Here is an 18882-nt window from a genome sequence, read left to right on the forward strand (position 1 = left end):
CCATCCCGGATTACGCGGGAAGTGCCCGGAAAATCATTAAAATTTCCCCTAAATCCCGACTTGGTACATTTCCCGAATCGGGGTTAAATTTCTCCCGGATTTGAGCAGTCTTCCCTCATAAAACCCCGCAAATCTCAGACACTTTGACCCTGAACTGATTATGTAAACGAAACACCCCTACCACCTGTGTAGCTGCCCTGGTCTGGGGCTTGGTGAGAGAAGGGAGTCGGTCACTGGTCACCATATGCATATGCGTGCCTGCCGACTGGTGTATACATTATAACCCATGTGGCTTCATTTGACATGGTCAGTTAATTTTGTGATTACAACTAGGATACATCACTTCAAGAACAAACACTGATACTATCTGTCAACAAGATTTACTCACATGAAAGCCAATAATGCCTTTCTTAATTGTAGCTGTCAGTACCAGGGTTTGTACTGCCGCCATCTTTAATTGGACAATTACATAGTATAAAGTCGTAAACTGCCACAAAAATCCGGATTTCAATTTGGGTCAGAAAAAAATAAAAAGACTTCTTAAGAAGTTTGTTTTATGTCATAATAGAACTACTAGTAAAACAAAAATTAATAAATCACTGTGTAATTATTATTTGAGAAAGGAAGGGAGATAATTTGATAAATACATTTAGAAATATTTCAGAACAAAATAATAAAAAAAAATTCAGGAGATAAGTTGTTGCTTTGTATACTGCTTGCAAATTTCAAGTGACTACATCATTAATAATATAATTCACTAAATACAGTTTTTAAATGAATTCATCTTTTTTTTCTATTTTTTTTTTAATTATTATTATTCTTTAAAATTAACCATTGTTGTCAAATTAAAATATCAAAATGTATAGCCCGAGGTAATTTACACCTGCGCAAGCCCATGAGGAACATCACCTAAAGTAACAAAAAATGTCGCGATTTTTTTCACGCACTTTCTCCCTCATTTTGGATGTGGAATGAGGGAGATCTCCCTCATTGGAGGTTTCAGAGGTTGACATGTATGCAGACCCAATGATCAAAGGTCAAGGTCACTGTTACTAAAAATAGAAAATAAGTTTCTATGTCATAACTCAAGTTTCCTTGGGCTTATAAAGCTCAAACTTCATTTTCAGACCCAATGATCAAAGGTCAAGGTCACTGTTACTAAAAATAGTTTCCTTGGGCTTATACAGCTCAAACTTCATACAGACCTTCCTTAGAAGAGGGGGCATGGGATTGTATCACTTTCCTTGTAACTCTTACCCACAAACATGTGGTTTACATGAGTTTTTATTAAAATAAAACATATATTAATGAATTGAAAATAATTTGGTATTTACAATACATGAATTTTGATTGTTGTAGGCTATTATCAGTATAAGATTACAATATAGTTGTGTCACTTTTGAAGTTATATAGAATACAGAAAGCTGTACGTGAGGTTTATTGATTTTAACAGTTTATCGGGAATATAAATCTACCTTCTTTTGTACCTGATCAGGTGAGTGAGGCTGGAGTACACAGACCACACGTGGCCGGTATCCATGGACGCGAGGATGTTGGGGCATTTTCTATAGTTTTGTCAGGAGGCTATGAAGATGACAAGGTATGGTTTCTTCTCTTGCTATTTGACGAGAAAAAGTAGTCTCGCATTTTCTTGTATCGATATTTTGATACCTGTTAAGTTTTGATATGATATAATAAAAATAAGGTATGAAAACATGGCTGACTAACTCACAGGCTTGTATTACATATGATCTTATGTAGATTTCCTGAATATAGCGGCAGAACACGGAGGTAATCTTAGACTAATCCTGGTATATGTCAACACTTTTTCTTCTGGCATGACATGTGAATAAACAGTTTGGTCTTATACAATGCAATCACAGGACTTGGTGTCGAAGATTTCAGTAAATTTTTGTTGACAAAAATCACAATTTTCTTGAAAAATACACGACCCTTCGCATTGGTACTGATAGAGTTATTCTATGGTTCCTAAGTATTGCTCTTGTCACTTCCTTTGCTGTATGAACCTTATTCACTGCTGTTTGAGAATAAATCAGAATATTATTTTAAGCAAATTTTCATTTAAACACAACACAACAAACAGTATGAAGGTTAAAAAAATGTATTGAATGGAGCCAATAACATGTTCAGGCTCAAAAGATGAAGATTATTAGAAATTCTCAGAATGTGTACATTGACTTCAATAAGATAGCAATATTTGTTGTGTTACAGGACGACGGAGATCAATTTACTTACACTGGAAGTGGAGGTCGTGACCTGTCAGGAAATAAACGTACAGCAGAACAGTCATGTGACCAGGTTCTGACACGTATGAATAAGTAGGTATAATGATATATGTATTATACCTATCTGGAACTACTCTACTCTTACATAGATGTTCAGAATCAAAATATCTTTGATGAGTTTCCATTTCAGATATTTGACCTGCGAGTATGAAGTCAAACTTGCTCTTAACAGAATTAGACCTGTCCAGATGGCTGCCATTTTACAGATTTTTAGGTCACCTGAGACAAAATCTCAGTTGACCTATTGCGATCTCCTTTTGTCTGGCGTCGTGCAGCGAACGTCGTAAACAATTCACATTTTCAACTTCCTCTCAATAACCAACAGGCCCAGAGACCTGATATTGGGTGTGTAGCATGCTGGGATAAAGGGCTACAAAGTTTGTTCAAATGGATGACCTTGAACATTCATTCAAGGTCAAATGGGGCTAAATATGTTAAAATATGTCATAAATCAGGTGACTATTAAGGCCCATGGGCCTCTTGTTGTCAAACATTACAGCATTTGTCAGAATCAAACTAAATTCATTTATGGCAAAAGTCCAGATTGCTGGGTAAAATTGTAGGTCACAAAGTTAAAGTTTGTTTCTCTCAACTGGTGGGTGGTTTAATATTACATTCGAAAGTAAATTGTTCAATTAAATACAACGGTTGACAGGGACTTCAAGGCAGAACTTAATCAAGACAGTTCTGATCATTTCCCAGTGTTAAAAGTATCCTTGAATATGTTATAATGAAGAGGCCCACCAACTCCTGTGATGTTGTCCTGTGCATGAGTTCTCAATGATAGTATTTTGGGGGGGGGGGGGGACATATAGTCTTACCCATGTCCATTCCGTTCCATATCCCAGCTTGTTCTGAATCAATGGCATACCTTGAGAACCTCTCAACAGATTCAGTTCATATTTGTACATGGTAATCGTACACTAAATTCTTTGCATAGGAGTGGTACATTCATGTCTGTATTATACCTATCTGGAACTACTCTACTCTACTCTTACATAGATGTTCAGAATCAAAATATCTTTGATGAGTTTCCATTTCAGATATTTGACCTGCGAGTATGAAGTCAAACTTGCTCTTAACAGAATTAGACCTGTCCAGATGGCTGCCATTTTACAGATTTTTAGGTCACCCGAGACAAAATCTCAGTTGACCTATTGCGATCTCCTTTTGTCTGGCGTCGTGCAGCGAACGTCGTAAACAATTCACATTTTCAACTTCCTCTCAATAACCAACAGGCCCAGAGACCTGATATTGGGTGTGTAGCATGCTGGGATAAAGGGCTACAAAGTTTGTTCAAATGGATGACCTTGAACATTCATTCAAGGTCAAATGGGGCTAAATATGTTAAAATATGTCATAAATCAGGTGACTATTAAGGCCCATGGGCCTCTTGTTGTCAAACATTACAGCATTTGTCAGAATCAAACTAAATTCATTTATGGCAAAAGTCCAGATTGCTGGGTAAAATTGTAGGTCACAAAGTTAAAGTTTGTTTCTCTCAACTGGTGGGTGGTTTAATATTACATTCGAAAGTAAATTGTTCAATTAAATACAACGGTTGACAGGGACTTCAAGGCAGAACTTAATCAAGACAGTTCTGATCATTTCCCAGTGTTAAAAGTATCCTTGAATATGTTATAATGAAGAGGCCCACCAACTCCTGTGATGTTGTCCTGTGCATGAGTTCTCAATGATAGTATTTTGGGGGGGGGGGGGGGACATATAGTCTTACCCATGTCCATTCCGTTCCATATCCCAGCTTGTTCTGAATCAATGGCATACCTTGAGAACCTCTCAACAGATTCAGTTCATATTTGTACATGGTAATCGTACACTAAATTCTTTGCATAGGAGTGGTACATTCATGTCTTAGAGGCATCATCTGCGTTTGTTCTAGATGATGGTTTTCATATCCTTATTTTAGAGCTCTGGCCAAGAACTGCAATGCCGTTATGGACAACAAGAAGGGTGCCTGTTCGGAAGAATGGAAGAAAGGGAAACCTGTACGTGTAGTTCGTAACTGTAAGGGAAGGAAACACTCCAAGTATGCCCCAGAAGAAGGCAATCGCTACGATGGCATTTATAAGGTATGAAATTAAAGTAGTTCGTTGGTCAGTGGGGCTAGGTCATACTTGGACTATAAATTACCATGGCAACAGTATTGTATTTGTATTGTATCTGCCATAGAACCAAAATAAGTTATCTTTCTGTCCATATGTCTCAGGGATAGAGAAACCAGATATTTCCCAATTTTATATGCCCACCACAATTTGAGTTATTATGTTGTGTTGTCCATTGTAAATTTCAGTTTTAACTGACCTCTTTGGAACTTTGTATACTTTACAATCGTTTTTATGTAGTTGTGTTTGCCTCGGTTAATTTTTTTTAAAGAAATCTTAAGGTTATTCATTGTATTTCAGTATTTATCCAAAATCTCTTTCAGTTTAACTGGTTAAAAGTGTCTTGCAAAATTTTTATTTTTTTTTATTTTACAGCACCACCATTTTTCAAAAACTTTCTTTTCTGTAGATTACCAAATACTGGCCAGAGAAAGGAAAGTCTGGTTTCTTGGTCTGGAGATACTTGTTGAAGAGAGATGACCCCACGCCAGCTCCCTGGACCAAAGCAGGCAAGAAACGTATTGAAGAACTTGGCCTTGAAATGCAGGTAAGCTGATATTTCTTGTATTTAAGTTTGTGTTTGTGCAAGTCTTTGAACATGATTTTAGTTCATGCGGACAGAATTACTGTTGGGCTGACATCATCCTGCTTCCAGCATCCATCAACATTAAGTTTGAATTGCTGCTACTTTGCTGATTGGAGTTTTCATCAAAGTTGGAGGTTACAAGGGCCAAAAGAGGAATTTGATCAAAGTTGGAGGTTACAAGGGCCAAAAGAGGAATTTGATCAAAGTTGGAGGTTACAGGGCCAAAAGAGGAATTTGATCAAAGTTGGAGGTTACAAGGGCCAAAAGAGCAATTTGATCAAAGTTGGAGATTACAAGGGCCAAAAGAGGAATTTGATCAAAGTTGGAGGTTACAAGGGCCAAAAGAGGAATTTGATCAAAGTTGGAGGCGGAGACAGGGGCCAAAATAAATAAGAACTTGATGAATTTTGGTTGAATTTGGTCTGAAGCCTTATTGGCAAAAGGAATGTGTATTTAACTGAGGACGTGGCTCCCAAGGAGGGAGTCCTTCATATGCAAGGCTGTGTTTATATATTACTGTAATATCTCATGTACTATCTGTAGAGTTTGTTTATATATTACTGTAGTATCTGTTATATATTACTGTAGTATCTGATTTACTATCTGTAGTGTTTGTTTATACATTACTGTAGTGTCTGATTTACTATCTGTAGAGTTTGTTTATATATTACTGTAGTATCTGATTTACTATCTGTAGTGTTTGTTTATATATTACTGTAGTATCTGTTATATATTACTGTAGTATCTGTTATATATTACTGTAGTATCTGTTATATATTTCTATAGTATCTGATTTACTATCTGTAGTGTTTGTTTATATATTACTGTAGTATCTGATTTACTATCTGTAGTGTTTGTTTATATATTACTGTAGTATCTGATTTACTATCTGTAGTGTTTGTTTATATATTACTGTAGTATCTGTTATATATTACTGTAGTATCTGATTTACTATCTGTAGTGTTTGTTTATATATGTCTATAGTATCTGATTTACTATCTGTAGTGTTTGTTAGGTCACCTGAGACGAAGTCTCAAGTGACCTATTCTAATCGCCCTTTGTCCGTCGTCGTCCGTCGTGCGTCCGTAAACTTTTTACATTTTCGACTTCTTCTCCAAAACCACTGAACCAAATTCAATGAAATTTGGCAGGGAGCTTCTATGGCTAAAGTTCAAGTAAAATTGTGAATTATATGGTCCCCATCCCCCAGGGGCCTGAGGGGCGGGGCCAAAAAGGGTCAAATTGACTAAAACTTCAAAAATCTTCTTCTCTACTCTCAGATAAGGTGGAATCAAACACCCTTCATAGATGGAAGGGTCTTAAGGTGCTTTATCAAAATTGTGAATTTCATGACCCTGGGGTCTCAAGTTTGCCCCTGGGGAGGGGGTAAACTTTACTATAGTATATAGGGAAATCACATTTTTGACTATAATTTGTTCGATTTCGATTGGAATTCATTCTAACTTGGTTAACATTATCAGCATTGGATAACAGTTTGATGATATGCACATGTTGGCCCTGACTGACCCCCAGGGGCTAATGGGCAGGGCCAAAAAGGGTCAAATTGACTAAAATTTCAAAAATCTTCTTCTCTACTCTCAGATATGATGGAATCAAATACTCTTCATAAATGGAAGGGTCTTAAGGAACTTTACCAAAATTGTGAATTTCATGACCCTGGGGTCTCAAGTTTGCCCCTGGGGAGGGGGTAAAATTTACTATAGTTTATACAGAGGAGCCCACTTATTTGCATATCGGTTATTTGAATATCCCGCTTATTTGCATAAAATTCTCAGGTCCCGATTTTCTTCTTCTTTATCTTTGTATTTTAAACCCGTGTATCTGCATCGACTAAAAAACCGACTCCCGCTTATATGCATATAAAAATTGCAAAAAATCAAAAAAATTTAATTGATTTTGGGGTATTTTTGTGTTTTTCCGGATAGAGAAGTTTTAAGTAATATGTTTTAACTTACATATTGATTCGACACAATGTACAACGTTATCTTATCATTGGTTCACACTTCGTCATTACAGGTTACGTTCAATGCATCGATATCGACATTAAGTTATCATTCAGACCATATCAGTAGCAATGTGCAGAAGAATTACTGAATGAAATATTTATATGCCTCATCTTTTGATGAGATTTGTTTATTTATTATAGCATCGATCCAAACCTGTGTTCTGTGCACTTGAACACGCAGGTTGTGATCGCCATGATTGTTTACTAGGCGCGTTGCATTGTGGGGGCATATGTGTAATGAACGACAACTCTTTTTGTGTGTGCGCCATTTTCGAAAACAAACCCAAACAACAATACATATCTCACGGTCTATTGCTTCAGCAGTTCATCATCTATGATCAAACAACTAATATACTCATAGCAGGAACACGACGCATCTCGAGACGATAATGAATGTTAATTGAAACGATGACATTGTACATCGTAGTGCCAACCCACGCGTGTATGACCGATATCGGACCCAGAGACTCGGGAGTGACAAGTATTAAACGATGAAGTGTATGCAAATATTTGTACATTTACAAAGAACAACAACCCATGTATTTCGTATTTACTCTTATATTTTAAATAATATATTTTTTTTAAATATATTTTTAATGCAAATAACGTAAACAATCATATAACGCCCATTTTGAGTACCTACCTGACGATCTACATGTGTACAAGAGGGGCCAAAACCCAACTCCGCCTATACGAATACTCTGGTTATTTGCATATTTTGTCATGGAAAAAGGGGCTATGCAAATAAGCGGGTTGCTCTGTATTGGGAAATCACATTTTTGACTATAATTTGTTTGATTTTGATTGGAATTCATTCTAACTTGGTTAACATTATCAGCATTGGATGACAGTTTAATGGCATGAACATGTTGGCCCTGACTGACCCCCAGGGGCTAATGGGCGGGGCTAAAAATGGTCAAATTGACTGAAATTTAAAAAATCTTCTTCTCTACTCTCAGATATGATGGAATCAAATACTTTTCATAAATGGAAGGGTCTTAAGGTACTTTACCAAACTTGTGAATTTCATGACCCTTGGGTCTCATGTTTGCCCCTGGGGAGGGGGTAAAATTTACTATAGTTTATATAGGGAAATCACATTTTTGACTATAATTTGTTTGATTTCGATTGGAATTCATTCTAACTTGGTTAACATTATCAGCATTGGATGACAGTTTGATGGCATGTACATGTTGGCCCTGACTGACCCCTAGGGGCTGATGGGTGGGGCCAAAAAGAGTCAATTAAATTAACTGAAATATTTCAAATCTCAGGTGACCGTTAAGGCCCTTTGGGCCTCTTGTTTATATATTACTGTAGTATCTGATTTACTATCTGTAGTGTTTGTTTATATATTACTGTAGTGTCTGATTTACTATCTGTAGTGTTTGTTTATATATTACTGTAGTATCTGTTATATATTACTGTAGTATCTGATTTACTATCTGTAGTGTTTGTTTATACATTACTGTAGTATCTGATTTACTATCTGTAGTGTTTGTTTATATATTTCTATAGTATCTGATTTACTATCTGTTGTGTTTGTTTATATATTTCTATAGTATCCTGCGGGCTACCTTTATATATTTCTATAGTATCCTGCGGGCTACCTTTATATATTTCTATAGTATCCTGCGGGCTACCTTTATATATTTCTATAGTATCCTGCGGGCTACCTTTATATATTTCTATAGTATCCTGCGGGCTACCTTTATATATTTCTATAGTATCCTGCGGGCTACCTTGAAGCCATGGCCAAGAAAGCTGAGGAGGAGGAGTCATCGGGTGCCACATTTGCTAAAAAAGGAAAAGGAAAGAGGAAACGGACCGACTCGAGTAAGATGTAATGGTGAACTGTAATGCTAGAAATCTTCATAAACTTTTCTAGCCTTTTAGTCTTTTGCATTTTATTTGAATTTGAAAAACCTTTGCACATAAATAATATGCATTTCTTTACATAACAATATTTACAAAAACTAAATCACTGTATTTGTTGAGATGAGCAGCTGTCAAAGACTCAATGTTACTATTCCAGCTTAAAAGTCCTAGTGTTTGCTTAACACTTACAGATAAATCTGTTTCACACTTACAGATAAATCTGAATTCTTTATTACTAAATGTATTACGAAAAAAAACCTAAAAAACAACACCAGAAAAATTTCAATTTCAGTCCCCAACTGGGAACTGGAAAGGGGGGGGGGGGGGGGGGGGGGGGGGGGGACAATAGGTTTGTGTTGTGTCTGTCTGTCCTGCACTTCATCTTGTCCAGGACCTCCTATCCTACAAAACTTGTCACCTCATACTAGCAATGTCTCGTGTATCAGTATGTCACATAGAGCTACATCAAAGAACAAAGAAAAACAGTTGACCATTTTAGGCATATTTGGTGAGGGACTAATTTGTTGCATTGTCTTGTAGAAGATAATCATTTTACTGTGTCCTTTTGTCCAGATTCTTCACCAGGTGAAACTTCAGAGAAGAAACAGAAGGTGGTAAAATACAGTGTAGATCCTGCCCAGTTAAAGCTCATCAAAGAGGACGAAATTAACAAGAAACTGTGGGAAGATGCCATGTTACTCACAAAGGAGGATGGACAGGTATGGTAAATAGCAAAGTGAAAAAAGTTGGGGGTTCAGGGTAAAGTTTAATGTCTATATAGACTGAGCCATAATAAATAATATGTTTAATGACCATGACATAAACACATGGGGAGCATATAAGAAATTAAACAATTATAGCTACTACTGTAAAATGTCATATTGTAGTGGTAATCTTTTTTTAGCTCTTAATACACCGGAAACATTGAGTGAAATTATGATTGAGTTAATTACACTTTCGATACATTGCAATTTGCAAAGCACAAAAATGTTGGGCTTTCCTTCAATCCTTGGGCGAGTCCGATCATCAACTACTAGTACATATAAACTGTTCTGTCTAATGTGATTACATATGCAGGTAAGCAACACTCAATGACTGCCATGTTTCCAAATGGGGATGTGTGCGCAAATGAAGTCTAGTTTAGTCGGACCAAAGGGAAATTGGCTCAAATTCGGCTTGATGTCACATGCACATTATGTTATTAAAACAAAAATGAGTTAACTTTAACTGTAAAGACCTTAGTCAGTATAGTTTCTGATTGAACTCCATCTTTATTTTCTCTCGAATAACTTTTCCTCGCATGCAGCAAAGTTCCAACTAATTAAAATGCATATGAGTTATCTCCCTTCCGATGTGTGATGTACACATGTGAGTGTACCAAAGTCAGTACTTTTGCGATTCTGGTTGTGATATAAAAACATCTCAATCTTACGTACTTTTAAATAAAATGATTATAAGCTCACCATTTACGTGTAACAGTGTGCTAATACTGTACCTCTGACGTCCCACCCCAAGATTATAAAGTTTTTGGGGTAAGCTTTTGGAAATCTTTTAAGTCCAAAAGTATACACCTCACACCCTTCTTATTTGGTTTGTACATTCATTAGTGGTCTAAGAGTGATGTTAAGGCAAAATCTTGCAGAAAAAATTGCTGCTGGTGGTGAACTTCGCAGTCATTGATTGCACTTGTAACTCCTTGCAAGAATAAAACCTTCATAGACCTTACCACATTTTTATACCCCCCGCAACGAAGTTAGGGGGGTATACTCGAATCAGGTTGTCCTTCCGTCTGTCTGTCTGTAGACGCATTTTGTCCGGACAACTCCTAAACCGAAGGCCCAATTCCGATGAAACTTCACAAATATTAATGATCATGTGTAGATGTGCATGCCACTTTCTTTTCCTCAAAATTACGGTTGCTATGGCAACTGGTCACTATAAACAAGTTTTCCAATAAGAACCATAACTTTAAGTTTGTCCAGACAACTCCTCCTAAACCAAAGGCCCAATTTCAATGAAACTTCACACAAATATAGAGGACCATGTGTAGATGTGCATGCCACTTTCTTTTCCTCAAAATTATGGTTGCTATGGCAACTGGTCACTATAAACAAGTTTTCCGATAAGAACCATAACTTTAAGTTTGTCCAGACAACTCATCCTAAACTGAAGGGCCGATTTCAATGAAACTTCACACAAATATAAAGGACCATGTGTAGATGTGCATGCCACTTTCTTTTTCTAAAAATTATGATTGATATGGCAACTGGTCACTGAATTCTCTTTATTGTGAACAACACATATTTCAGACATTCTGAATTTCAGAAATATTGGCATGCATGGGGTATCTTAGTTCACCTCTAATTAACAGTTCCATTTCACCATCAACACGGCCAGATTGCGGGGGTATTAGTCAGCTATCCTGGCGACAGTTCTAGTTAGGTCATCTGACTCAAAGGGTCGGGATGACCTATAGCCATCATGCTTCGTCAGTCGTCGTCCGTCGTCCGTCGTCCGTCATCCGTAAACTTTTCACATTTCAAACTTCTTCTCAAGTTCCACCAGTGGGATTGAGCTGAAACTTGCCATAAATGATCCTGAGATGGTCCAAACTAAATGTTGTTATTTTTCTGGTCCGTCCGAAATCGAAGATGGCTGCCATAGCTGCCTTCTTGAAAACACATTTTAAACTTCTTCTAAAGTTCCACTTGTGCTTTTGAGCTGAAACTTGCCTGGAATGATCCCGAGATGATCCTGACCAAGTGTTGATATTTTTCGGATCGGTCTGAAATCCAAGATATCCGCCATCTTGAAAAAGACATTTTAAACCTCTTCTCCAGTTCCACTGGTGCCATTGAGCTGGAAATTAGTGAGGATGTTAAGGAAAGAGAGTCAACAAAGTGTTGTTATTTTTCGACTTTGTAAAAACTTTGATATGGCAGCCATGGTGGCCATTTTGTAACATGATTGCACAGTCATGGTTTTCCTGAACAACACATATTTCAAACTTCTTCTCAAGTTCCACCAGTGGGATTCAGCTCTAACTCACCAGAAATGATTCTGAGATGGTCCTGTCCAAGTGTTGCTGTTTATGGGGTCGGTCAGAAATCCAAGATGGATGCCATGGCAGCCATCTTGAAAAACACATTTTAAAAATTCTCCAGTTCAACTGGTGCCATTGAGCTGGAAATTGGTGAGGATGTTAAGGAAGTAGAGACAACAATGTGTTGTTATTTTTCGGCCTCATAAAATCTTTGACATGGCAGCCATTTTGAAACATAAGTGCTCAATCGTGGTTTTCCTGATCAACACCTATTTCAGACTTCTCAAATTCCACCAGAGGGATTCAGCTCTAACTTACCAGAAATGATCATGAGATATCTGATGATCAAGTGTTGTTATTTTTCAGGTTGATCTAAATTCCAAGATGGCCACCATGGCCAACATTGCCATTATACTCGCAACAGAGAATGCATACTACAATAGTATAAGTGTCTTTAATTTAGAGTCAGATGACCGTTAAGACTCTCAGTGAGCCTCTTGTTATGATATGTTATGTCTGGGCTCGTGCTACGCATTCACATTGTATCAAAATGCGAATTGAAACTCGTAAATGCAAAAGCAAAATCAAGTTGAAGAGCAATATTTATGAATAAATAAAAACTCCCTATTTATCGACTATACCATCCTGGCTTCACTCGTCCGCATCAGAGTCCAGCTTGCGCTTGAATCACTTCACTAATAAGGTTCAAGCATTTTGTAGATAAATCCATCAACTGTGTTTACAACACGCTTTAGCAATATGGTGACTCCTGATGAGCTATCAAATTGTTTGCTATCGGACAGCCACAGAAACAATACGGCTGTAATATAGAGGCCAAAGAAGATGGCAACTGCCCATTCAATTCCATTTCAATCGTGGCACAAGATCAGCGATTTGTATTTATATTATTGATGAAGTTTAATGCTGTAGTTCACGATTGACTCGTGTCAAATATTAATCAGTCGGCACATGACTTGTTCAATATGACCAGTATTGTGTTCCAAGGAGGAGTTAATTGTTAAAGTCATCAATCAGAAGTTAATTATAGAAGAAAAATACAGAATATTTCATTGATGAAAAGCGTCCATTCAATATTTATTTCACTTTTTCATTCATCATCCGAGAGACACGTGACGTCATATTGACCCTATGTTTTGAAAACGGAACACAATTTTGATTTTAAAACATCATACACTAGGCCTCGGCCTAATTGCAAACAAAAAATAAATAAAAAATGTATATTTATATAAAAGTGTCATTTCGTTAGTTTGAATAAAATGTTGGTATAGTCAAAATGAAACTAATTGAAAGTATGTATATTGCCTGTATTTTTTCCACATAACTAAAAGTTATAAATAATAGTTACATTAAAGGTCTTTAAGTAATTTGTCCTGAAAATTAATAATTCAACCAGATTAACCAATTCAACCTAAATACAATGACTGCAAAAATTGTGTGTGTGTTTAGCAAAGTTTGCTAAAGAAAATGTTGTCCATTTTAGCAATTTGTCTTGCTAAAGCATTTTTTAAATTGCTAAAAGAAATCGAATATTTTAGCAAATTTTAGTAAGGACGTTTTTCTGCTACTGCTAATGCAGTATGTTGTGTTGTTATGTACGTCTCCTCTTGTTATACATATGTTTTCTTAAATATATAGAATAGGAATAACCAGATTAAGACATTTCATCTGATACAGATGTAGCTGTCTGACTATTAAATCCAATTTTAAATTTCTTATTATATGACCTCGGACCCTGACGTTTCTCAGGGCCTTTGGCCCTTTGATTTGGAGGGGCGGCGATGTTTCAGTCAGGGTGCCTGCCACACAATCTCGGGTGAAGATCCAAGTTACATGGTTTGGCAGTTTGTGTTTCTCAGGAAAGATGAGAAACGGTCTGTGCTGTGATGGTTGTGCCCATGGGCAAGGCACTTTACCCTAATTGCTTGAGATGGCATGTGATGAGTCTCCTGTATGTTGTTATAAGGTAGTCACCAACTACTACAAGGAGACCCTGGCTCAAAATCATCCTTCTTGTTTACGGGATGTGTATATACAGGAAAACTGGACTTGATTTAAAATTCAGATACAGGCCCATCATTTATAATTAATCTATTCTCTGAAATGATCAGTTTCTTGATCGCGATAAGTTCCAACAAATTACATAAGATGTGTGACAATTGCCAATTTTGAACAGTTTTGACTCTGCAAATCATTTTTTTTTACAGAAATTTCTAGGAAAAGTAAAGGAGCTGTTTAACTGTATCTGTTGCCAGGAGGTTGTGTTCAAACCCATCACCACTGTCTGCAACCATAATATTTGTAAGGTAGGCTGTGCATTTGATTTTATTAGGTCACCTGAGACAAAGTCTCAAGTGACCTATTCTAATCCCCTTTTGTCCGTCGTCGTGCATCGTCCGTCGTGCGTCCGTAAAGAATTCACATTTTCAACTTCTTCTCCAAAACCCACAAACCAAATTCTATGAAATTTGGCAGGAAGCTTCTATGGCTAAAGGTCAACCAAAATTGTAAATTATATGGTCCTCACCCCCCAGGGGCCTGAGGGGCGGGGCCAAAAAGGGCCAAATTGACTAAAACTTCAAAAATATTCTTCTCTACTCTCAGATATGCTGGAATCAAACACTCATCATAAATGGAAGGGTCTTCATGTGCTTTACCAAAATTGTAAATTTCATGACCCAGGGGTTTCACGTTTGCCCCTGGGGAGGGGCTAAACTTTACTATAGTTTATATAGGGAAATCACATTTTTGACTTCAATTTATTTTCTTTCTATTGGAATTCATTCTAATTTTGTAAACATTGTCAGCATGGGATGACAGTTTGATGGCATGCACATGTTGGCCCTGACTGACCCCCAGGGGCTGATGGGTGTGGCTAAAAAGGGCCAAATTGACTAAAACTTCAAAATCTTATTCTCTAATCTCAGATATGCTGGAATCAAATACACTTCATAGATGGCTGGGTTTGAAGGTTCTTTACCAAAATTGTGAATTTCATGACCCTGGGGTCTCAAGTTTGCCCCTGGGGCGGGGCTAAACTTTACTATAGTTTATATAGGGAAATCACATTTTTGACTGATTTGTTTTGATTTCTATTGGAATTCATTCTGGTTAACATTTTCAGCATGGGAATGACAGTTTGATAATATGCATATGTTGGCCCTGACTGACCCCTAGGGGCTGATAGGGAGGGGGGGGCAAAAAGGGTCAATTAAATAAACTGAAATATTTCAAATCTCAGGTGACCGTTAAGGCCCATGGGCCTCTTGTCTAGTAAGCCACAAGTTTATATGAACAATGTCTGCAAAATCCATTTGTTGGAAAGAGTTTGTCAAGTAAGTAAATATTATTTTGTGCATTTGGATAAGAAATATTTGTTATGTTTAATTCTGGTTTGCTGTCTGTATGTCGTCCTGTTGACTGTTAACTCTGTGTTTATGAGTGTCTGTATATCGTCCTGTTGACTATTAACTGTGTTTATGAGTGTCTGTATGTCGTGTTGACTATTAACTGTGTTTATGAGTGTCTGTATGTTGTCCCGTTGACTATTAACTCTGTGTTTATGAGTGTCTGTATGTCGTCCCGTTGACTATTAACTCTGTGTTTATGAGTGTCTGTATGTCGTCCCGTTGACTATTAACTCTGTGTTTATGAGTGTCTGTATGTCGTCCCGTTGACTATTAACTGTGTTTATGAGTGTCTGTATGTCGTCCCGTTGACTATTAACTGTGTTTATGAGTGTCTGTATGTCGTCCCATTGACTATTAACTCTGTGTTTATGAGTGTCTGTATGTCGTCCCGTTGACTATTAACTCTGTGTTTATGAGTGTCTGTATGTCGTCCCGTTGACTATTAACACTATGTTTATGAGTGTCTGTATGTCGTCCGGTTGACTATTAACACTATGTTTATGAGTGTCTGTATGTCGTCCCGTTGACTATTAACTCTGTGTTTATGAGTGTCTGTATGTCGTCCCGTTGACTATTAACTCTGTGTTTATGAGTGTCTGTATGTCGTCCCGTTGACTATTAACTCTGTGTTTATGAGTGTCTGTATGTCGTCCCGTTGACTATTAACTCTGTGTTTATGAGTGTCTGTATGTCGTCCCGTTGACTATTAACTCTGTGTTTATGAGTGTCTGTATGTCGTCCCGTTGACTATTAACTCTGTGTTTATGAGTGTCTGTATGTCGTCCCGTTGACTATTAACTCTGTGTTTATGAGTGTCTGTATGTCGTCCCGTTGACTATTAACTCTGTGTTTATGAGTGTCTGTATGTCGTCCCGTTGACTATTAACTCTGTGTTTATGAGTGTCTGTATGTCGTCCCGTTGACTATTAACTCTGTGTTTATGAGTGTCTGTATGTCATCCCGTTGACTATTAACTCTGTGTTTATGAGTGTCTGTATGTCGTCCCGTTGACTATTAACTCTGTGTTTATGAGTGTCTGTATGTCGTCCCGTTGACTATTAACTCTGTGTTTATGAGTGTCTGTATGTCGTCCCGTTGACTATTAACTCTGTGTTTATGAGTGTCTATGTTGTCCTCAGTTATTTGCTTTGTCTTTCAGCCATGTTTAAACAGATCATTCAAAGCAGAGGTGTACAACTGTCCCATGTGTCGAGCTGATCTGACGCAAGAAGAGGATGAACTCAAAGTGAACAAAACCCTTCGGACAATATTACAGAATTTCTTCCCTGGTTACGAAGCAGGCAGATAGATCATACCTTTTACCTTTACATTCTGTCCCTGTTGTCACATTTACTGTCATGATTTCTCCTGACATCAACTTTTCTTATTCAGGAAAAGCAACAATTTTAGCTCAAGAAAACAGCTTTGCTTTCTCTATATCATTAGTCAAATGATAACATATTCCGCACACTTGCCGGCCCCTGCTGTTCAGATACACAATCAATATTCAGCATCTGAGATTGATATTGAATCCAAAAACATTTCATTACAGTTAGTGTACATATTTCATCAGTACCATTATTTTTGGACTGCATTACAATAAATAATATTTACATTTTCCCTTCGCTCCGCCTTAATGAACATAGTAAACTCATTTCACGTCATTTCCTGTTGAAGATTTTGGGTCACGTGCTTCTGTTCTGAGGGACGAATCACTTTCTTGCCGGCGTGTGAATACATTCACTGAGTGTACAATGGCGATCAAGTTCTGTACCTCCTCAAACTTAAATGCACTTTCATTTTGTGAATTTTGTAACATTGTTATAAACATATATGAACACAAGTGGAATAGCCGCTTTATGTGCTAATAAAAATGCCAGAATAATGCAGACAGTTTAGAAAACAGGATCTGATAGAACACTGACACTCCCGATAGCACTGAGCTCATGACCTACGTAGCGCAGTAGGTCTAACGTTAGCTGTATCTTGAATGCCATGCTTAATACCATTTTAGTGGTCACAGAAAATAAACCTCAATTTCAACACTATTCAACAACACAAAACAGACTGGTAGCAGAAGTATGCTATATCGAGAACAGGGACACATTATTGTCGTAATTTGACTCGATCTAAACATATGGAGGACACAAGTTTCCGGCCGTTGAATACTGCCAATTTTCAAATCAATGTTTCTTTACTTACAATTATCAGAATTTACATCCCAAAACACCAGTGCGACAATGAAATCAAATATATCAAGAACACAGTGTACATCATCAGCTAACCTGCGACTAAAATCCACATTGTTACACTTTTTCTGGAGCTCTGAATATCCCGGCTATTAGACTGCATCCCATCATTTGTTAACCGAGTCCCTGTGTCTCGAGTGACCAAATCACACACTGTCAACACTGCACTTTAAATTCATATTTATATGGGTATTGCTAAGTTTTTATTATACAATATCATAAATATTTGTTATCAATGAATATTTTACCTTGAAAATATCGTATCTAAGGGTATCAACATCGTTATAATCAAAACATGTATGGTACTATATTTTGTGTTGCCTTGGCGACGAGAATAGTTGACTGTCTGCTGTTCCACTACTGTGCACACATGTACGATAAGTATAACAATGTTACAAAGTGATGCACTTACGTCACACTGTTTTGACCAAATTTTGTAATCTGGTGGCGAAGTTTTAAATTTGGTTTACGTAAATATAAGGATTGATTGTCAATTTTGTTGCTTGCATGGACTGATGAAAGGAAGTGAGCCTCGTGCAAATGGTGCATGAACTGCTTCGCAGTTACTTCATTTGCACGAGGTTCACTTCCCTTCATCAGTCCATGCATGCAACAAAATTGACAATCAATCCTTAAATGATTGCAGTGTATTTTTTGGGCCAAAATGATTGCTCTTTCTTCTTACTATTGTACTAGGTAAGTACAGAAGATTAAAGTTTTCTCTCTAAAACAAGGTTTACGTCCTATGTCATCATGTTTTGAGAAACAGTTGCTGTAGCAGCAGGTAATTTTATTACGTATTTAAAGACGATTGCTCATTTTGATATAAATGTTATGCTCACCAAGTTTATAACACTCTAAAAAAAACTTTTTAATACTTGAGTTGAATCAATAAAAAAAAAATTATTTTCGTTTACTTAATTCAAGTAAATAAAGTTGTTACTATTTCAAGTAATCCTAACATTACTTAGTAATTGAGAACATTTCAAGTAAAACACAGCAATTCTATTACTTGGTGTTCAAGTAATTACCTTTCTTACTTTGAAGTATTTCTTTGACTTTAGATATTGGTTCACTGGATATGAGTATTTCTTTTACTCAATACCAGGCATTTGTTTTACTTTGGATATTTGTTTTACGGGAATCCAAGTATTCCTTTTACTCAATATAGAGAATTTCTTTTACATTGGATATTTGTTTTACTTTGGATTCCTTTTATTGGATATAAGTATTTCTTTTACTC

At 36.9% G+C, this 18882-nt stretch overlaps 1 protein-coding gene and 1 long non-coding RNA gene across 2 annotated transcripts in view; one reads left to right on the forward strand and one right to left on the reverse strand.

Moving 5' to 3' along the window:
- The window catches only part of LOC117345062 (E3 ubiquitin-protein ligase UHRF1-like), a 45380-nt gene extending 28070 nt beyond the window's left edge, over window positions 1-17310 (forward strand). Inside the window, exons 10-17 of the mRNA XM_033908005.1 lie at window positions 1496-1600; window positions 2233-2339; window positions 4234-4396; window positions 4839-4976; window positions 8769-8877; window positions 9493-9638; window positions 14188-14286; window positions 16550-17310. Coding sequence (XP_033763896.1) covers window positions 1496-1600; window positions 2233-2339; window positions 4234-4396; window positions 4839-4976; window positions 8769-8877; window positions 9493-9638; window positions 14188-14286; window positions 16550-16699 — 1017 coding nt within the window. The 3' untranslated portion in view covers window positions 16700-17310. The remainder of the gene's footprint in view (window positions 1-1495; window positions 1601-2232; window positions 2340-4233; window positions 4397-4838; window positions 4977-8768; window positions 8878-9492; window positions 9639-14187; window positions 14287-16549) is intronic.
- Window positions 1-18882, reverse strand: part of LOC117345063 — a 67634-nt gene that overhangs the window by 36198 nt on the left and 12554 nt on the right. The window lies entirely within an intron of this gene.

Source organism: Pecten maximus, chromosome 16 (genome assembly GCF_902652985.1).
Source record: "Pecten maximus chromosome 16, xPecMax1.1, whole genome shotgun sequence".
Taxonomy (NCBI): Eukaryota; Metazoa; Mollusca; class Bivalvia; order Pectinida; family Pectinidae; genus Pecten; species Pecten maximus.